This window comes from Neovison vison, chromosome 2, assembly GCF_020171115.1.
Source record: "Neovison vison isolate M4711 chromosome 2, ASM_NN_V1, whole genome shotgun sequence".
NCBI lineage: Eukaryota > Metazoa > Chordata > Mammalia > Carnivora > Mustelidae > Neogale > Neogale vison.
This window is the reverse complement of record NC_058092.1, coordinates 20,894,817-20,917,261: the sequence shown is the minus strand read 5'-3', so window position 1 is coordinate 20,917,261 and position 22,445 is coordinate 20,894,817. Positions and strand designations below refer to the sequence as shown.

Sequence of the window (22,445 nt, the reverse complement as noted above, 5' to 3'; positions counted from 1 at the left end):
TAAATTCAGTTTTGTTAGTTTAATTCTAGAGAGTCTGCTTAGAAAATACAGTATTAAAAAATTACATATTGTATTTGGAAATGCCATTAAAATAGAAAAAACACCAATGGCTATTCTTAAAGTTTTTAGAAAATAAAAGAGGACATCTGTTTACCAGTAAAACAGTATATATATGTATCATTTCTGCCTGAAAACTAGTTTTATCGTTACCTAAATTTCTCTGATTGACTTAATTAATTAATTAATTTTTTAATTTTTTAAAAGATTTTATTTATTTATTTGACAGACAGAGATCACAAGTAGGCAGAGAAAGGCAGACAGAGAGAGAGAAGAGGAAGCAGGCTCCCTGCTGAGCAGAGAGCCTGATGCGGGGCTCCATCCCAGGACCCCGGGATCATGACCTGAGCTAAAGGCAGAGGCTTTAACCCACTGAGCCACCCAGGTGCCCCTGACGGACTTAATTTAAAAAAAAAAAGTTGAAGAAAAATATAATTTGACCACTACCTAATTGTTAAAAACATAAGATCCTAGAGTCTAGGTTAGAGTCTTAATTTCTTATAAATATTTAATATAAATAAATAAAAATTCTAGGGGCGCCTGGGTGGCTCAGTGGGTTAAGGCCTCTGCCTTCGGCTCAGGTCATGATTCCAGGGTCCTGGGATCGAGCCCCATATCGGGGTCTCTGCTTGGCAAGGAGCCTGCTTCCTCCCCCCCCCCCACTCTCTCTGCCTGCCTCTCTGCCTACTTGTGATAGGCCTACTTGTGATAAAATATAATAGGAAAACAATAGTAATCATTCTTTGAAGATACTTTTTTTTTCTTTTTAAGATTTTATTTATTTGACAGAGATATAGCAAGAAAGGGAACTCAAGCCCTTTCCAGGGGAGAGGGAAAGGGAGAAGCAGGCCTCCACTGAGCAGCGAGCCCAATGCGGGGCTTGATCACGGGACCCTGGGATCATGACCTGAGCTGAAGGCAGATGCTCAATGACTGAGACACCCAGGCGCCCCTCAAGATACTTTTATATTAAAGAATCTTTTCCTTTTGTGTTGTTTCTCTTTCTGAAGTTAGATAAATCCTAAGGCAATTTACTATCCTGAATGAGCATATGAATGCATTTCATAGTAAGAAAGAATGTAGAATAATAATATGTTTACATTTATGAAAATCCAACTTGGAAAAAAATTGAGTTTTGAAAGCAGATGATAGGGCATGTTTTTCATGTTCTAGATGTATTCTTTATATCACAGAAGGATGGGCACTAGCTTGCATCAAGTCCTTTAATACATTTTTAGTATTTGTTGTTACATTGAGAGTACATGCTAATGATTACTTTGCCATTATTCTTTTAGCCCCCTTTCTTTTTTTTTTTTTTTTTTAAGATTTTATTTATTTATTTGACAGAGATCACAAGTAGACAGAGAGGCAGGCAGAGAGAGAGGGAGAGGAGGAAACAGGCTCCCTGCAGAGCAGAGAGCCCGATGCGGGGCTCGATCCTAGGACCCTGGGATCATGACCTGAGCCGAAGGCAGAGGCTTTAACCCACTGAGCCACCCAGGCGCCCCTTAGCCCCCTTTCTTAAGGTAAGTATAAAACTAGAAAGAGCAGGACGCCTGGATGGCTCAGTTGGTTAAGCATCTGCTTTCGGCTCAGGCCACAATCCGAGAATCTTGGGATCGAGTCCAGCATCAGGCTCCCTGCTCAGCAGGAAGTCTACTTCTCGCTCTCTGACAAATAAATAAAGAAAATCTTTTTTAATAAATAAAACTAGAAAGACATAAGCAATTGGTAAAATGACCTTGAATCATATGAAGTGTCATCCCTTATCCCTGATGTGGCAACAAAAATTAGGGAAATGGTAGAACTAAAAATCATCCTTAGCAGTGTTCCTAGGATATGTACTATGAGAACACATAGCTGAATTAGAGGCATTAAGTATGCCAAAGAGAATTATGTCATTGAGTTTTTATGTAGCAAGACAGAAGTCTAGTCAGGAGGTCTAGTTTCAAGACTTATGTGCTGACACACTGTTGAAATGGGTATTAGTTACTTTGTATTTATTGAAGGTAATGAGAATTGTAAGGCTGACCTGCTGGTGAGTCATCTTTTCTGCTCTGCTTCATTTCCTTGCTGTTCTGTTCAATTTCTATAACACAATGTACAAAACCTGACTGTTAAGAAGGTGAGAAATTAAAGCATTTTTAAAAAAGCATTTTAAAGGGCGCCTGGGTGGCTCAGTGGTTTAAGCCGCTGCCTTCGGCTCGGGTCATGGTCTCAGGGTCCTGGGATCGAGTCCCACATTGGGCTCTCTGCTCGGCGGGGAGCCTGCTTCCTCCTCTCTCTCCCTGCCTGCCTCTGCCTACTTGTGATCTCTCTCTGTCAAATAAATAAATAAAATCTTAAAAAAAAAAAATAAATAAAATAAAAAAGCATTTTAAAAACAAATTTTCTACTGACTGTAAATGGTGATTGTCACAGGGTGTCATTTATTTTGATTTGTGCCCGAGTCTTAATTTAGAAAGGTAACTGAGTGATGACATGGGGAGGTCAGTGCCACTGAAAGAAGAGTTTAATGTTATTCATTGCCCTTAGATATGGAAAGCATGGCACACCACCCAGGGCCAGAGGGAGACGCACCAGTGTCAGTTAGGAGGCACGAAGGAGCAACGGGAATTTATAGGCCACGGGCTTTATTGGGGTTACCACAGGCAAGGCAAGGTAAACAAGGTTTAGTTTGTTTGAATAATTCCAAGGGCTTCTGAGGCATTGCGGCTGTCAGTAGGTGTCTGGTGTCTGCCTCTGGGTGGGATGATTAGAGCAAGGGACATACTGACTTGATGTGTATGTGGAAAGGAGATGGATCAGAGTATGGGCCCTGCATCACAAGGGAGATGTACACAGCTTTGGTCTATAGTTTGTCCCTATGATGAATGGATGCCAACTAGACAAATACGGAATCTAAGAAAACATGAAATTTTTTTAAAAACATGAATATTTATGAACTGTTAAAAATAATTAGAGTAGGAAGAGTAAATATTGTACTTTGAGGAGAAAAGTATTCACAGGCTGTAGTAGAGGTCTAAAATTTGAGTAGAAAAAGTGTTCTATCCCAAGTTGATATTAAATAAAACCAAGAACTTTAACCCTACCGTTACCTGTATACATAGAGAGATGTTACTGGTGGGCATTATTAGCTGGAGTTATGTTACTCTCATTAGCTCATCTTGTCTCTTTCCTACTGAATTATCCCTTTCTTGTTTCTTTTTCTTTCTTTCTTTTTTTTTTTTTTTAAAGATTGTATTTATTTATTTGACAGAGATCACAAGTAGGCAGAGCATCAGGCAGATGGAGAGGGGGGAAGCAGGCTCCCTGCTGAGCAGAGAGCCGGACTCAGGGCTTGATCCCAGGACTCTGGGATCGTGACCTGAGCCAAAGGCAGAGGCTTTAACCCACTGAGCCACCCAGGTGCCCCAGCATACCTCAATTTTTAAAAATATTTTTATTCCTGTGTGTATAAGCAAGGACTCAAGTTATTTCTAATGAGTTCTGCTCCTCCAGACTTGCAGCAGTTTTATCTTATAAACCTAAAACTTTGAGATGTCAGTGCAGAGCCAGCATTGATCATCTGAAAAATCACAGAGTCATCCACAGAACACGAAAATTCTGAATTCATGTACTGTGTTACTAGTATTCCCTTGCTCTGTTATGTTAAAAGCATAATTTTTTTTTTTTTTAAGCAGAGGCACAAATAGAACCCTGATTCACAAATTTGTCAGTGGTTCTTCTTTTTGTGTTATCTTTAGTCATAACATGTCCATAAGATTATGTCATTTTTTAAAATAACAGGTTTGAGATACAATTCACATCTTCTTTTTAAAATGCAATTCAGTGGTTTTTGGTATAGTCACAGTGTTTTTCAGTCATCACCAGAATCCGTTTTAAAACATTTTCATCATTCCCAAAAGAAACTCCATACCCATTAGCAGTCACCCCCCAATTTCCCCATCTCCTGCAGCCCTAGGCAACTACTAATCTAATTTCTGTCTAAAAATTTACTGATTTGTGGACATTTCATGTAAATGGAATCATACAGTTTGTGATTCTTTGTGACCGGCTTCCTCCACTTAGCCTAGTCTTTTCACATGGTTCATTTACTTTGCAACATGTCTCAGTACTTCACTCCCTTTATTGCTAAATAATATTGTATGGATTTTTAAAATTTATCAGTCATTTAATTTATCATTATTTTATCATTTTATTTATCCATTTATCCATTCATTCATGTTGTTTTTACTTTTTGGGTATTTTGAATAATGCTGTTATGAACACGGCGTCTGGGTGGCTCCATGGGCTAAAGCCTCTGCCTTCGGCTCAGGTCATGATCCTAGGGTCCTGGGATCGAACCCCACATCGGGCTCTCTGCTCAGCAGGGAGCCTGCTTCCCTTCGTCTCTCTCTGCCTGCCTCTCTGCCTATTTGTGATCTCTCTCTGTCAAATAAATAAATAAGTAAACAATCTTTTTTAAAAATGCTGTTATGAACATCTATGGACATATGTTTTCATTTCTCTTGGTTATATAGCTAGGAATCAAATGGCTGGGTTATGTGGTAATTCTATATTTAACCATTTGAGGAACTACTAAACTGTTTTCCAAGGTAGCTACACTATTTTACATTCTGTTGATTTCTGGATCGTATTGTTTCAACCCATACTTCTGTAATCCAGTGAAATCTGTCTGTATCCTTTTAAGTTAGTTTACCTTCCTGGAGTACCAAGGCAGTGCATGTTTTTTCTATGTTTGATTTATAGAAGAGCATAATTGCCCAAGTCAAGGCAAATAACGGTACATGAAAGGTAAAAAATTAGCTGTGATACTTCACTCGGCATCAGGGAAATACAAATCAAAACCATAATGAGATACCACCTCACACCAGTCAGAATGGCTAAAATTAACAAGCCAGGAAATGACAGATGCTGGCGAGGATGCGGAGAAAGGGGAACCCTCCTATACTGTTGGTGGGAATGCAAGCTGGTGTAACCCCTCTGGAAAACGCATGGAGGTTCCACAAAAAGTTGAAAACAGAGCTACCCTATGATCCAGCAATTGCACTACTGGGTATTTACCCTAAAGATACAAACATAGTGATCTGAAGGGGCACGTGCACCCAAATGTTCATAGCAGCGATGTCCACAATAGCCAAACTATGGAAAGAACCTAGATGTCCATCAACAGATGAATGGATAAAGAGGATGTCATATATATATATATATATATATATATATATATATATACACACATACATACATACAATGGAATACTATGCAGCCATCAAAAGAAATGAAATCTTGCTGTTTGCGACAGCGTGGATGGAACTAGAGGGTATTATGCTTAGCGAAATAAGTCAGTCGGAGAAAGACAACTATCATATGATTTCCCTGATATGAGGAAGTGGAGATGCAATGTGGGGCATTTGGGGGGTAGGGAAAGAATAAATGAAACAAGATGGGATCAGGAGGGAGACAAACCATAAGAGACTCTTAATCTCACAAAACAAACTGAAGGTTGCTGGGGGGAGGGGGGGTAGAGAGAGGGTGGTGGGGTTATGGACACTGGGGAGAGGGTATGTGCTATGGTGAGTGCTGTGAAGTGTGTAAACCTGGCAATTCACAGACCTGTAGCCCTGGGGCTAATAATACATTATATGTTTATAAAAAAATAAAAAATTAGCTGTGATAATAACATTTTCTTCGCCCCAAACTTTTTTTGTTTGGTAGATATGATTTTAGGTACATTTTCTCCATTTCTGGTATTACTTATTCTTTGTACTGGGTTGGCACTGTAATAAATAAAAAGTGAAATAAAATTTGAAAGACCCTATGGTGTGGATGCCTGGGTGGCTCTGTTGGTTAAGTGGCTGCCTTTAGCTCAGGTCATGATCCTGGGGTCCTGGGATGGAGCCCCACGTTGGGCTTCCCTGCTCAGCGGGAATCTGCTTCTCCCTCTGTTGGCCCTCCACTTATGCTCTCTCTTGGTCTTTCTCTCTCAAATAATTAAAAAAAAAATCTTTAAAAATAATTATTATTTTATTTTTTTTTAAAGATTTTATTTATTTATTTGACAGAGATCAAAAGTAGTCAGAGAGGCAGGCAGAGAGAAAGAGAAGAAAGCAGGCTCCCCTTGGAGTAGAGAGCCTAATGTGGGGCTCGATCCCAGGACCCTGGGATCATGACCTGAGCCAAAGGCAGAGGCTTTAGCCCACTGAGCCACCCAGGCGCCACAGAAAAATAATAATAATTTTTAAAGGCCCTCTGGTATAATTTGTTAATTATAAAATTTAATTATAAAAAATTTATACTTTTGTATAAAAATTTATTGTATATAAAATGTTATATAATTAAAATTTTTTAATTATAAAAATAAATTTTTGCTCCAGTTCCCCCCCTTTTTTTTAAATGATTTTGTTTGTTTATTTATTTATTTATTTATTTTTAAAGATTTTATTTATTTATTTGACAGAGAGAAATCACAAGTAGGCAGAGAGGCAGGCAGAGAGAGAGAGAGGGAAGCAGGCTCCCTGCTGAGCAGAGAGCCCGATGCGGGACTCAATCCCAGGACTCTGAGATCATGACCTGAACCGAAGGCAGCGGCTTAACCCACTGAGCCACCCAGGCACCCCTTGTTTATTTATTTGACAGAGATCACAAGTAGCCAGAGGGGCAGGCAGAGAGAGAGGAGGAAGCAGATTCCCTCCTGAGCAGAAAGCCCAGGGAATTTCTTCTCTTTTTTTGGAATTTTTTTTTTTAACTTAATTTGTTATTCTGTTGTTCTAATAAAATTAAGATTATGATAAGTTAGATTCCTCAGTGCTCCAGTTTTCTTTGTATGGATGATTTAAAACTGTATAGAATATTTTGGTTACCAGGTCACAAATACATTTCTTTGGTCATAAAGAGAGTCTTAGGGTGAGCTAAGCGTAAATTCATCCCCGCTGTTGGAAAATTACATTATCATCTGACGTAATGTAAATACTATCATCTTTAGGTGGGAAGGGCAGCACATTTTATAACAAAAGCATATATTTTGTCATTTGTGAAATTATGGCAGGCAAGTAAACTAGATAATTTTATTTTCCTTATGTCCGACCTTGCAATTTCCAGTCACAATGTCATCCATTATTATCTTAAGTAGCTCCTTTATGTCCCAACCCTTTCAGTGGGGTTACATCATACAGTTACAATAAATTAAATGCTTTTGTCAAAGTCCGTATATTATCCTAGGAGTATTCAATCTCCTGGTTGGTTTATGGTATCTTTTATCACATAGAAGTTTTGAATTTTTGTAATATCAAATCTGTTTTTTATTTTATGGATTTGGAATTTAATATGCCTAGTAAGAATTTATCTGCCTCAAAGGTTTTTGTTTTTCTTCAAATGCTTCTGTAATTTTTTTAAATTTAGAGGACTAAAAAAATTTTTTTAGTTGACACACCATGTTACATTAATTTCAGATGAACGTAGTGATTTATCTAGTCTATGTTGTGCTGGGCTCACCCCAAGTGTAGCTGCCATCTGTGACCATCCAATCTATTGCAGTGCAGTTGACTATATGCCCTATGCTGTGCCTGTTTTTCTTAGAGGCTTTTTCTTTTTTAAAGATTTCTTTATTTTAGACAGACAGATCGAGAGAGGGAGAGAGAGAGAGTGCATGAGTGGGAGAAGCCAGAGTGGAGGGGAGGTGAACATGGAGCCTGCTGTGGGACTTGATCCCATGACCCTGTGTTCACGACTTGAGCCAAAACCAGGAATTGGACAGCCAGCCAACCATGCCACCCAGACACTCCAAGGGTTTTTCTTAATGCCCCCCTTTCCTTGATTTTCTCTTTACTTATGAAAATTAAAGTAGCAGTAAAAAATAATGTGTGTTGGTATGCCATAAGCAGGAAGCCAAGAGTGGTTTTATTTATTTTGTCATGTTTTCTCATGAGGAATAGATGTCCATGAGAAATGTTATGGGCCTTGTATTTATCTTTTATTTATTATTTACCTTATCTAAGGAACTGCTAGACTGTTTACCAAAGTAGCTATACTATTTTACGTTCTCTCAGTTTCTGGATTATATTGTTTGAACCCATGCTTGTGAAGTTTGTCTGTATCCTTTGAGTTCATTTACCTGCCTCTAGTGCCAAGGTGGCACATGTGTCCTGATTTACAGGGGGACTTAATTACCTGAACCAAGGGAAATAATGTCTGAGATGTTAAATTTATTCATATTAAATATTCATATTAAATAGCTATATTCTCACCTGATATTTTTGTTTAAAATTATTTAACAGTGTTTCTGCCTTTTGTTGGCTTGAAATACTTTGAAGGACCTATAATTTTGTATGGCTAAGCATACTAAGCATGTTTCTACTATGACTAGTTATTCTAATCGAGAGCTCTAAAATCAGCTTCTTTTGTAATATGGAAGCAGGGAAATCCACTAGCGGTGTTAAATGTTGATCTTCTATTTGTGGATTCTTGAACTATTTCAGTGGAAATGCTTTCAGCTCAGAAGGAATTAGAAAAGACAAAAATCTGGAATAAACTAATAGCATGCAGAATATTTTTTAAATTGCTCATAACCTGGGGCTCTTGGGGTCTCAGTTGGTTAAGCATCTGACTCTTAGTTCTGGCTCAGGTTGTGATCTCATGGGTCATGGGATCAAGGTCAGCACTTTGCTTGAGTTTCTCTCTCCCTTCCCCCTCTGCCCACCCCCCCCATCTCCTCCTTCCCTCTCTCAAAATAAATAAATAAGTAAAATCTTTTTTTTTTTAATTAAAGACATTCCTGTTTAATAAGTTAATAAATGAGTAGATGATATTAAGATTGCCACACTTACTGTTGGATAATATAATTATGTGTCTGTTAAAATTTAAAACCAATTAGTTTGTATCCAAGTTTAGATATTTGATTCTGATAAAAATTTTTGTAAAGATTTTTATTTATTTGGCAGAGAGAGAGAGTGTATGTGCACACAAACGAGCACAACCAGGCTCCCTACTGAGCACGGAGCCTGATGCAGAACTCGATCCCAGGACCCTGGGATCATGACCCAAGCCAAACGCATATGCATAACTGACTGAGCCACCCAGGCACCCCTCTGATAAACATTTTATCTCTAGTAAAAATCTGGTAAATATTTTACCTTGAACCTGAAAAATACTTTTTTCATTAAAAAGAAAAGAGCTTATGTGAAAACCAAGTCCATCTCTAACTCTAAAATAGAACAAAGGTTAATTAAATAAATCTAAGCAAAACAAAATGAAACAAGTTACAAGTTACCTTGTAATTTATTAGTTAATATTAGCCTGCCATTTGAATAGCTTGATGATTTCAAGAGCAGATCACTATATTGATGCCTTTGTATAATTATTTTTGCAGGTAAAAAAAGCCAAGATGCAGGAATCAGGAGAACAAACTTTAAGGTATGTAAAGTTGAATTTCTTTTTAATGATCTACTTACTGTCTTTTTTAATATGCTGATTGGTATGGGGTGTGTTTTGGGTTGACTACTCTCTTTTTTAGTTTTAGCATCTCAGACTTTGTTGGTTGTTTTTTTTTTTAAGATTTTATTTATTTATTTGACAGAAATCACAAGTAGGCAGAGAAGCAGGCAGAGAGAGAGGAAGGGAAGCAGGCTCCCCGCTGAGCAGAGAGCCCAATATGATTCCAGGATCCTGGAATCGTGACCTGAGCTGAAGGCAGGGGCTTTAACCCACTGAGCCACCCAGGCGCCCCATCAGACTTTATGTTTTGAAATTACTTGGTTTAAGATGAAAATTTCCTTCCAGTAGTTTGTCCTTGAAACAAGTAAGCGCTGATATTTTCTTATTCATTCATTATTTATTCAGTAATATGTACTGAACTCATGTTATCTACCAGGTCCTGTGATATATGGAAGAGACAACAGTAAATATTTTCCAGTCAGATGTCCAGTAAACAGAATGGGAAGAATAAGCAGAAATAAGGGAAATTCAAGGGATTTAGTGTCAATTACCAAATGAATATGGGATGCCTTAGTCATTAGCTCCACTCCCTCTTGGATAAGAGGTAGCTTCTTTGCACCTCATGCTCTCACTTCCGCAATGTCATTGTTTTCTGCTTTCTCCAGTTCTTAATTCCTGTTGTTTGTGAACTAGTAACTACATCACCTCTAATATCTTAATTTCCAGAATCTTGACTATTTTAGTACCACACACTGCATTCTAGCTCATGTAGCTACTCCCATACTCCCATATGATATCTTCCTATGCACTTCCCATTACATGAGCTGTCATATTTTCACTCTTAAGCATTGACCCCTCCCATAAAAAAAAACTTTCGTATCTTTCTTATGCTGTTTAAATGAGAAGATCTATTAATTTAATCAGTCCCTGACAAACATTTTGTGAGGGGCTTCTCCTTTTAACTTCTCCTTTACCCCTGTGGCATGCTTCCTAGCAAAACCACAACCCTGGTCAAACCAACTATCCACCCATTCAGTGCTTATTTCCAATCACCTGAACTTTGTGATGGAAAAACACAATACTGTACTGATGTGTTTTCACTATAATTACATCTCAAACAGGCACTTAAAGATTCTTGGTGGTCCGTCCACCCTTCCCAGTGTATTTTATTCCCTAGCCTCTAAAATTAACTTTCTTGCCCTCCCTTCCTCCTTACCTCCTGGTTTCTCCCCTTCCTTTCATCTCACCTCCCCTCCACTCTGTTCCCATTCACTCAGCTGGGGATCTTGCTCTCCCTAATTCAAAGAGAAATTAGAAACAGTTCAATACTGCCTTGTTTGCCTGTCACCAAATCTACCAAATTTGATTAGACCAAATCTACCCCATTTATCTACTTCTATTTTGACCAAATCTACCCATTTATCTGCTTCTCTACAATATTCTCTTGAAATCAAGAGTCGGATGCTAAACAGACTGAGCCACCTAGGTGCCCCATTAGCACTCTTGCTTCTGTTGAATCTCTAAACACTTAGTTGAATATGTAGGGGATTTTGCTATAACATAAGATTCTAAGACCATAGGTCTTTATACCATTGTATACCAGATTATACAAATAGACCTTCTAAGTTACTGGGTCTAGAAATAGTCTTTCATCAGTGGGTATAACAGTGAACCCCAGATTTATCCAGGTATACATAGGAGACAAAATAGCCATTGTAGTTGGAATATGAAGTTCTTGTCTAGTTTTATACCCATCTCCTGGGAATCCTGTTTAAGTAGGCATGACTAGAAGTCTGTATTTTTACCAATTATTCAGGTAATTATAATAATAGACAAGTTTGGGAAACATGGATATAACTAGTCAGTTTGATTTCTTCCCCTTACTCTTCAATTCCCATAGTCACATCTTGGTTAGTACATTAAATGCTATTCCAAAAATACAGGCATTTGAGTAAATAAATAAACTTCATCTGGGGATTTAGCTTTAAAAATTAATTACAGAGGTGCCTAGCTGGCTCAGTTGGTAGAGCATGTGACTCTTGATCTCAGGTTCATGAGTTCACACCCCAGATTGGGCATGGAGCCTACTTAAGAAAAATAAGGGGCATCTGGGTGTCTCAGTCCTTAAGCGTCTGCCTTGGGCTCAGGTCATGATCTCAGGGTCCTGGAATGGAGCCCCACATCGGGCTCCTTGCTCAGCGGGGAGACTTCTCACTCTCCCCCTCCCCTAGCTTGTGTTCCCTCTCTCCTGTGTCACTGTCAGAAAAATAAATAAAATCTTAAAAAAAGAAAGAAAAATAAATAAAAGTTAATTACAGGGACACCTGGCTGGCTCAGTCAGATGAGCATGCAACTCTTGATCTCGGAGTTATGAGTTCAAATCCCTGCTGGGTGTAATGATTGCTAAAGTAAATAAGTAAACATTAAAAAAATAAAAGGTAGCTTGCATGGAGCACTGGGTGTGGTGAAAAAATAATGAATACTGTTTTTCTGAAAATAAATAAATTGGAAAAAAAATAAAAAGTAATTATATCTGAGGAAAAACTGTTTTAAAATTCAGAATATACCCGGGGGGGGGAAATCTTGATTTCTTACTGGAATGTTTGAGGTCCATTCAGAAAAAATATGAGAGCTTTAAGGATTTTGATGCTGTGTACTTTTTATATAAGTAACATTTCTTTTAAAAACTTTGCTGTGTAGAACCTACTCTTACCTTTTATTAGTCTCATCTTTGAAGATACATGGAGTCTCTGGTATGGTGTTGTCCATTTCTCCCTAGAGTATAAAATAGCAGAGCAGATTTCTTTCTAAGGGAAATGAATGTGGGAAGGATGCCTGGGCTGGGGTGAAGTTATAGTATAATAATAATGGCTATGGTTATATTACATTTACTCTCTTCTAGTCTCTAAGTACTTTTCATATATTAACTCACTAATCCATGTAACAACCCTATGTGTTAGGCTCTGTTATTGTCCCTCTTTGACAGTTGAAAGCGGGGTACAAAGAAGTTTAGCTCAAAGTCGTTAAGCTAATCTTGGCAGAGTGTAACATGAATGCAAGCAGTCTGGCCACTATGCTATGCTGGTAATTGAGAGAATAACTGGAGAGTAGAAAGTAAGGTAGAAAGGAAGAGGGAGGACACTGTGAAGGGTGAAAGTTAGTAAAATCTCCATTCCAGAATTTCAGTGAGAATTTTGCCATTAAAGTGTCTAACCTAATGATTTGTTCTCCCAGTTTAGATGATTTACCTTTTGTAATTTATCTGAATTCTCCTTATAACTTAAAAAAAGATACTGCTCAGGGGATATGATAGCAAATTTTTTTAAAAATTTTTATTTGGATGGGTAGCCTGGGTGGCTCAGTGGGTTAAAGCCTCTGACTTCGGCTCAGGTCATGATCCCAGGGTCCTAGGATCGAACCCCGAGTCGGGCTCTCTGCTCGGCAGGGAGCCTGCCTCCCTTCCTCTCTCTCTGCCTGCCTCTCTGCCTGCTTGTGATCTCTTTCTGTCAAGTAAATGAATAAAATCTTCAAAAAAAAATTTTTTTAATTGGAGAAAAAAGAGAAATATAATAGAATGAGCCATTTTAACGTTCAGAACCCCCTTCTTGGAAGCAAGCATGTATAATTTGAAAAAAATTCTCAAGTAACTATGAGAACCACTGTCTGAAATCAGGAATCTCCCTATTTTACTCTGGAACTTTGGAAACAAAGTGACAGAGAAGTTTGGTTTGTTTTCTAATTTTTTGGTTTGTTTTTTTTTTTTTTTTATCCCAAGTTCTTTAGAAAAACTCTGACTTGTCTCTGACTTAGCTGGAATTTCTGAGTGATAGGAAAACAGGAGTGATGTGAGAAAGAAGAGTGAAATGCTGAAGGTACCAGCCCCAGCCCTACTTCTTCAGGTAGCCGCTAAAACCAATAATGATACCATGAAGACTTACTTTGCCTCTTACTTGTGTAGCATAGGAAGAGAAATGAGTTTGATGAAATCACTTTTAGCAACACATCAAGTTCATGAGGGGCTAATGTTTTCATTTTGGTTCTCTCAGTCAAGTGAGCAGCCCCGAAGTCAGTGATCAGAAACCTGAAACTTCAAGCCTTGCTTCAAACCTTACCATGTCAGAGGAAAGTAAGTACTGTATTCTGTGCATGATGAAAGAGGTATTCTTATAAATGGATGATGCTGTTCTTTTATAATTGGTTTTCACTGATTGCCTTGTTTGTTCCTTATATCCAGAAGCCTTTCCTGTCCGTGTCCGTGTGTGTGTGTGTGTGTATGTTTTCATCCTTGTGTTCTCATATATTTGACATACCAGCTGAGGAAGAAAATCGCATGGAATCCATTTACCTGAGGAGTCACACTTGGTGATTTTATTTTTGTTTTGTTTTGAAGTTGATGTTCTGGAAGTAATACTGCCTTACTCGCAATCAGAAAAGTTTCTGGGCCAACCTCTGACTGCTCCTCCAAAGACATTGCTGTTTCTCTACCTTTCTAACAACCAAAAGACTCTACCTATCCATCTGTGCCAAAAAGAAAAGTAATCCCCTTAAGAGCCCCAAATTGAAGGATGCCTGGGTGGCTCAATTGGTTATTCATCTGCCTGTGGTTTGGGTCATGATCCCAGGGTCCTGGGATCGAGTCCTACATCTGGCTCCTTGCTCAGCAGGGAGCCCGCTTCTCCCTCAGCCTTCTGCACCCCCTGCTTGTGCTCTCTCTCTATCTCTCTCTCTGACAAATAAATAAATAAAATCTTCAAAAAAAAAAAAAGGAGCCCAGAATTGATACTGGATGCTGGGGGAGACCCACCCCAATAAGATACATCCTCCACTTACCAACCTGCTTTCTCCTATAGAAAAGATAAATTTATAATGGACAAAATTTTATAGAGTGTTCTGGGTTTGTTTGGTTGGGTTTTTTTGTTTGGTTGGTTTTTTTGTTTTGTTTTGTTTTTTTTTGCGAAGATGTAAGTTTTCTCTAGCATACCCACATATGCCCCCAGGTTGCCTCCATAGGACAAATAGTCATCCCTGAAATTAAGTATCAGTGCCCCTGTAAAATTACAAAAGGTAATTTTACCACGTACTTTAAAAGAATAAATTTGGATAAGACACTTTTTAAAAAGACACTTGTTTAGGGGATTTTTTTCTTCTCTTAAGGTGGTTATGCTTAACTTGACATACTTCCATGTATTAGAAAATGATGTCTTTTTTAAAAAAAAAAAAAAAGGAAGGCAATAGTATATCTTGAACTATGTATATTATTTCCTCAAAGGTACTAGTCTAGTGGTTCTCCAGCTCTTAGTGTACTTAAGAATCTGGAATGCTTGTTTATAATGTAGAATTTTGGCCTCATTTTCAGAGATTGTCATTCAATAGATCTGATGTGAATTGGAATGTATAAGAAGATAGGTGATTCTGATGCATATGAGAAACTGCCCATACTGTGGAAACTGCTAATCCGTGAAAAGTCTCTGATTTTTTTTTTTTAAGTCCCACTCATCCCCAAGAAAAAAAAACCTATTTTTTTATATATTCCAGGGCCAGGAAGTAAGTTGAGGCCTCTTGCTTCTTCCAGATATTTCTTTCTCTTTTTCCCTTCAAAAACTCCAGTTCCTTTGAAGTACATATTTATGCCTCCCTTGCCTTTCTTTTTACCCTAAACTGAACTACTAGTCATTTTGCTCTTTAAAGACTAGGTCTTCTTTGTTTTCTTCTCCATCCAAACTCTTACTATTCTTGGTGATTTTGAAATCCATGTAAATGACCTATCCAATACTTGTCATCATATCTGTCTGCCTTTATGTCCCTTTTCACTCTGTATGGATCTGTGGCTCTTTATTATAATTGTTCCCTTACAAATACCTTCAATACCTTTGCCTCTTGTACTCTCCTTGCTAAACCCCAGTCCTAATTTTAATACAACTCTCCATCTTCCCTTTAAGTGCATTCACATAGCTAAACATTATTGGATAAATTATCTACCTGGCTGACTCACAAGGCCTCAAATAGGCACCCAGCATGTTTGGAAATCCTAGTACATTTTGCTAATGAATTTTACCTTTTGATATTTCACAGAATACCATATCCTCACTCACCTTTCCTCATTCTTAACCGATGGCTCCATTGCAAATAGAAGTTATCAGACAAAAAAAAACGCCTTATCCTCTCACCACCACCAAATCTTCAAGCCTGCCTGTGTTTGTACCCGTGTTTTCTTGCTTCATTCTTATCAGGACTAAAATAGTCCTAGTCTGTAGAAATAGTGCTCCTGTCAACAGTAAGACCTTTTATTTGGGCTCCATATCTAACCCTTTCTCACCTTCCCCAAAGGCTTTGGTGTTGTTGTTAACTAAGACCATGCCTGTGTCATCAAATTCCTCTTCTCTTCTTAATCCTTCCTGTCAGTAAAGAGACATGACACAGTATTTGCCATCTTAAAACAGAAACAAAACCCTCCTTTGGCTCCACATTCTCCACCTCTGTTCCATGACCCATTGGAATTTCTGGAAAGAGTTGCGCTTTCTTGTTTTCTTGCCTCCCATTCATTATTCGGTCCTCTCAAGTTTAACTTTGGTCACCACTCTTCCGCTGAATTGTTCCTCTCAAGGTCATTAGTTACTTGCAGTTACTCTGCGAGGACTAGTTGTAGTGAACGTTTCTTCTCATAGTCTGCCTCTCACCACTTTTCCTCCCACCTTTCTCTTCTGTTGGCCCTTCTTCCTCTGCCTGAACTCTGAATGTTTGGCCTCGGGATTTATTTCTAGTCCAGCATTCTTTCCTCTTTCTGCATCCTCTCATCCACTGTGTTACTTTAAATATTGTATACATTGTTGATGTATTCCAAATTTAAATTTCCAGTTTGACTTCCACCCTGATTTCATTTGTGTATCCACCTGCCTGTTTGACACCACATCTTAGATTTCTGAAAGGAAAGTCATACTTAAAATATGGGAAAGCTTTTGGGACATCTGGGTGGCTCAGTGGATTAAACATCTGCCTTCAGCTTAGGTCATGATCCCAGGGTCCTAGGATCAAGTTCCTCTCCCTCTGCCTGCTGCTCTCTCTTCTTATGTGGACGTGAGGGCTGTCTTTCACTCTCTGACAAATAAATAAAATCCTTTTTTAAAAATGTGGGAAAGCTTTTTATTCCCTTAGCCCCATCAAATCTCTTCTTTTCCCAAACTGCCCCATCTTTAGGAAGAGGTTTCACTATCCCTTCCATTGCTCAAGCTGGAAATTATCCCATATTCCCCTGTTTTCCTCAGTCCTTACATACAGATCTGTCAGAATGTCCTGCTTTACCTTCAGAATGTATTTCAAGGTTGTGCCTCATCTCCATTGCTGCTATTCTAATATTACAGCAGATTATGCCTTGACTGTTTATAATCCTTTCACGGTTCCTAAGTACTACAAAGATAAAGCCTTATTCATTCTACAAAGCAATAAATATTGGTCTAAATCTCCTAGGATGTTTTTTCAATCTCTTCTCAAATTAAATCAGAGGAGGAAAAGGGTTTGGGTTTTTTTTTTTTAAATAGTTGTCAGCAGGGAAGGAACTGTCATGCAGAATCCAAATGAAGTTATGTTTTCTGTGATGGACATGAAGACCCTTTAGACCTAATTGAGATCTCTTTCATTTTTATCAAAATTATTATGGATGAATGTGATCTACAGATTTCCAGTAATTATTTTTAAAGACCTTGAACAATGGCAGTGGACAAGATGTCAATTTGTCTTACTATTGGCCATGAATTGCCAGCAGCTTATGTGCTCTTGACCAGAGTTCCCTTTTTAGTTCAGATACTCAGGAAACCCAGCTAGAAGTAAAGTTAGTTGGTTTACTCTAAAACCCGGCTAATAGTAGAACAACCACAATCTCCTTCTCAGATGCTGAAGGAAGTTCTTGGACAATTCAGGGATCTGGTACAAGTTCTTTATGATACAACTCTGTCTACAGCATGGACTGAAATAGTGCGTAATGAATAGGATTTCGCTACTCATCAGACTTGAGTTGAATATTTACAGATGTAATCATGAGGGTTAAGCCTTCTCAGCAGCTATTTCAGATGAAGTCATAGGGGTCAAGAGGACCCTAGCTGTGAAAGTCTCTTTACTTGATGGTTCATCAGAGCATCACATCAGTTCCTCAGATCTGTCTTTGCTTTGCCAGACTTGAAAGCCTTCACCACAAAGCTGAAAAAGTAGTGGTATGGAAGTGTACTTGCATCTTTTGCTGCACTGTATATAGCAGTAGCAAAAAATTTCTAATAAAACTGGGTACTCCCACCCCAAATCTGTCTTCCTGCAAATCGTCTTACAGCTTTTTACTCAGATGAGTGGAAACACCCAGAGAATGAATAAGCTAAAGAAATAAAATGCAATTTCTCAGATATGGATCTTGGTTTTTAAGTTTGCCTCTGAGCACAGTGAAAGCTTAGGGTGTTGCTTCATCTGTGACTTTAGGTCAGTGACAGATAAAGATAGAGATCAACTGGTACTAACCTTCAGCTCTTCCCCAAACCCCCCACATTCTGGCTTCTTCTACTGTCTCTAAAAGTCTCTAAACCTATTACTATAAGAGAGAGGGATTTTCTACTGCATAGTCTTTTTAAATTTCTCAGGTGCCATCTGTAATCTGTTATTTAGTTTGAAAGACTCTACAGTGAGATATGCAATTTTCTCATTTCATTTTTGAAATGTTCTAACTTTTTACCTGATGATATCTTTCTTTCAGTTATGACATGCACCGATTACATCCCTCGCTCATCCAATGATTATACCTCACAAATGTATTCTGCAAAGTAAGTTCAATAATTATTTCAAAAATCTATATGCCTTTTCTCTAGGTTCATTTCAAAATTTAGTTTGATATTTAACTTAGTAAGTCGACATTTTAACTTCATTTCATCTCTCATGTGTTCTGACCCTACTCCAATTTTTTTATTCCCTCTAAATGTAGAGTCTCTGTAACATGCTTTTAAAAAGTAGATGGTTGCCTGGAATAGATAATTTTTACACAGGAGCTTGCTGTAAATGAATGGCCACTGAAAATGAGAAATATTATTCATGATCAAAGCATATCACTGATTGACCTCTGATCATTCTCTCTTTCCTCTGCCTTGCTAGATCAGTAACACAGCTCAAGCCAGCCTCCTAGTGGGACTTCTCAGCCTAATCTGTGTTCAGTTTCTTGCTTTAGGAATGTCCTCAAAGTAGAATTTAGGCGTGAAGTTAGGCTTAGCAGGTTGAAGTCACTAAAAGGCAGCGTGCTTTGGGCCTTCAACAGGTAAGATCAGCATTTAAGATCCACAAGCTAATCATCTCCAAGATGAGCAGTACAGAACTGGGTGTATGCCAGACTACCAACCATCTGTTGATAAAGAGTGAACCTGTACATACATTGATAGATACATATGAGTGTATTTATTGAGGTTGGATGTATGCCCAGGTGCTTACATAGGCAGAACACATGAAGGAATTGGTAACAGAGGTGACTGATACCTATGGTACTGTTCATAAAAAGAAAACTGGCATTTTTTCCCCCTTTTTGTGCTCATTTATACCTTTTGAATTTTTCATCAGTTAACAAAGAACTAAAAAGTTCAATTCAATGAGTTATCCAAATTCTCATCTGATATTTAACAATAATAGCATCTTTGACCCATTTTCACATGATTTCCTTCTGTGAAATGACTGAACCTATTCTCTGAGATCATTATGAAGGAAATAAGAAAATAACTTTGAGTTATAAAAACTCTACAGGGGAAAAGGATATTATGATCTTTAACATATCTGGAGATCAATCCATTTGAAGTCACCAAGATTTTAAATTATTCCCATGTGAGTTGATTAACAGTTATGACCTGAGTTATTTCTTGGTTCAGATCTGGATAAGAAGAACAGATGTGAATATGAGGCATATTTCAAATTCATCTGACTATTCAAAAAATAATTTACATACCTGTTGCATTCAGGACACCTTATTAGCTATGCATTCAGTCTTAATTCAGACCTCTTTAGCACTTATGTGAATCATTGCATTATGGCTATTTTATAACTGGACCTCTACTTCAACTTTCTCCCCCTTCTAACCCATTTTATAAAGCAGTGTCAAATTAATCTTTATTCAAGAACAGCTCTGATCTTGTCACTCTTTGCTCAACAATTTTAGTGGCTCCCGATTGTTGCAGATTGGTCTGAACTCAGCCTGGAATTCAAGGTCTTTGCTGTCTTTCCTTCTTTTGCTACTCCCCTTCACTTCATGTATATCCTTTAATATAATCTTTGCTCCTTATAGGCTTAAGCCCTTGTTTGCCTTCTTCTGTACCTATACCAGAGTTTTTCTCTTTTCCTTGGACGCCCTTTCTTTCCCATTTCTGCATATCTTACCTGCTCAGCTCATATACTGCTTCTTTATAAGCTTCCTTCATTTTCCTTTACCCCAAAGCTGAAAAAAATGTTTTCTCCTTCCTTGCAGTATTTTATTGTTCAGATTTATGTGGTACACAAAACGCTTGCATTGTAAGTACAGCATAACTCACCAAATAAAATAACTGGTATCTAAAAATTCAGTGCACAAAATGTGGGACCATTTTATTGCATGGATGAAATGACCAGGTCCTCTAGCTAAAGTCCCAGAAGTTTCACTGCTGAATTCGAATTCCCTAGCTAAACCTGATGTGGTTGGCTGCAACTAGTGACAGTATATTCTGGCTTAAACATCAGTGGGAAGATTCTGAGTCCTGTCTGGGACTTCCCTGATTTTATTATCTGGCTCCTGATTTGTAGGCTTGATCTGGGGATATTGGGGCCCACCGCTACTCCCCGTTCTTTGATGTGTAGTGGTTCCTTGCCTTTTCTCTACCAGCCTAACCCCTCTCTCAAGTCCTACTCTCTCTCTGAGAACTTGTTTGTCCCAGAGGGCTAGGTGAAGAATAAGAGCCAATTGTGAGTCCCATTCTGTCCAGTTTTCTGTTACTTTAGGGGTTCATGTACATGTAGATAAATTTTATCTACAACTTTGCTTGTAGCATATTACAGATTGTTGTAGCATAGTAATTGGATGTTGGGAGGATACTTGGAACTATTTAATTTCCCATAAAGATGTTTCTTAAGTGATAGTACAACTTGGAAAGGAAAAATTAATTCTACTTTCTGACCATAGTAAGAGACATTTTATGTGGAAGGTTAGTCTCCTCATTGCTGATATTTTGCTTTGAGTGTTATTAGCTCTTCCCTCTATTTCTTATTAAAAATAAATCACATATGAAAGTTTTTATTTTCTTGAACTTTTATAGACCTTATGCACATATCCTCTCAGTTCCTGTGTCGGAAACTGCTTACCCTGGGCAGACTCCGTACCAGACACTACAGCAGTCTCAACCCTATGCTGTCTACCCTCAGGCAACCCAAACATATGGACTACCTCCTTTCGGTAAGGCATTCTATTATAAGCAGTTTCTAAGAGTGTTGATTTTATCCCCTAGAAACTTCGATCTTTCCCCAGATACCAAGTATGGCTAATCAGGAAGCTGAAAGATGATGGGTGGTTCTTTATAGAATATCTACTCAGTTACAAGTGTGATAGATGTTGGGTATGCAACTTTCCAACAGTATGTTTGATGCATATTCAATAAAAGCATAACTTTCAGTGCTCATTTGTGTATCTGCCAAAATTTAGCTGTTTCCAGAAAGGTACTAAATCTTGACTGTAAAGCTTGGAATCTTTAAGTGTTGGGAGAAACTCTTTGAGGAATTACTGTTACTTTCTTTATACAAAACACATTACCATGGTTAGATAAGCATAATAAATATATTTTGAGATGACTCATTTTCATACTAAAACTTGGTAATCTAAATATCCAGATAGAGTATGCCTTATAGTGTACTCTCCCTTTTTTTTTTGGTCAATTTTTCCCTCTCTTTTTCTCCCTCTGCCTTAAACCGATCAGTTGTTGCTCTGCTGAACTAACAAGTTATCTTAGAATGAGGAGAATCCCCAATTTTATATAGCCCTATCTTTGTGCATAGTTTGTTCTGTAGTTTTAGGTATGTTGGACGTGAACTGTGAATTAGATTGATTTACTGGAAGTCAGTTTGAGACTCTGGGAGCACTTAATATCTGTGCTGATTTTTCTTTGTGTAAATTGATAGATATTTACAGTATGCTTTGTTGTCTCTTCCCTGGTTTCCTAGAACCAATGTTAGAAAGTTGAGTGAGTACTGTATTATTTTCACATATGCAACATGTTAATAAAATTTTATCTCTGTAGCCTTTACTGAAACTAACTGGAAATTAGAAAGAAATTCTAAACAGATCACCACAGATTCTTGATGTATTGTGGTGTTGCCTGCTTTTGGTTTCTACAATCTTGCTTTACCTGGCCCATTTGACTAGTCCCTTGTGACAGTGACAGCTCTCTTAGTTTTAGGCTTGTTAATATGCCTTGGCTCCTGGTAACTACTAGAAATAAAATGGGAGGTTGTGTTTTAATGATAGTGATGGGTCCGTAATCAAAGGAACGAGACTGATACAAAGGGAAAGTCAAGCAAAGCTTTATTTTGCGCCGGGCATCAGGAATCAAACCAACCATTTAGGCCGCCTCTTACAGAGAGGGCAACCCCTCCCAGCCTCACAGACTAACTTTTATAGAGCAAAGGCCATGTGGTTGAGCCTAGCCACACACAGGTGGCCAATGAGATTATAACACACAGAGAAAACTGCACAGTCATGCTAGGTCACACATGGGTGGCCAATTGAATTACAGTTCACCCCATAGTAGCTATTTGAACTAGCCTGTCACCTTGGTCAGGATTGGCGTCCAAAAGGCGGGGCCCACACTCCTTAGTAGCTAGGGAGACAGTATCCTCGCTTTACTGATTGGATGTCTCCACCTGGCCCTACTCATCCCTGAATTCAGGCTCTGTTACCTCCACCTGACCTGACCCGCCCTTGTATT

The 22,445-nt window shown here is 38.3% G+C and overlaps 1 protein-coding gene across 4 annotated transcripts in view; it reads left to right on the top strand.

Moving 5' to 3' along the window:
* Window positions 1-22,445, top strand: part of EYA3 (EYA transcriptional coactivator and phosphatase 3) — a 112,322-nt gene that overhangs the window by 40,337 nt on the left and 49,540 nt on the right. For all 4 annotated transcript variants that reach the window (XM_044237564.1, XM_044237566.1, XM_044237563.1 and 1 more), the window contains exons 3-6: window positions 9,425-9,468; window positions 13,536-13,615; window positions 18,221-18,287; window positions 20,784-20,920. In XM_044237564.1, coding sequence (XP_044093499.1) covers window positions 9,425-9,468; window positions 13,536-13,615; window positions 18,221-18,287; window positions 20,784-20,920 — 328 coding nt within the window. The remainder of the gene's footprint in view (window positions 1-9,424; window positions 9,469-13,535; window positions 13,616-18,220; window positions 18,288-20,783; window positions 20,921-22,445) is intronic.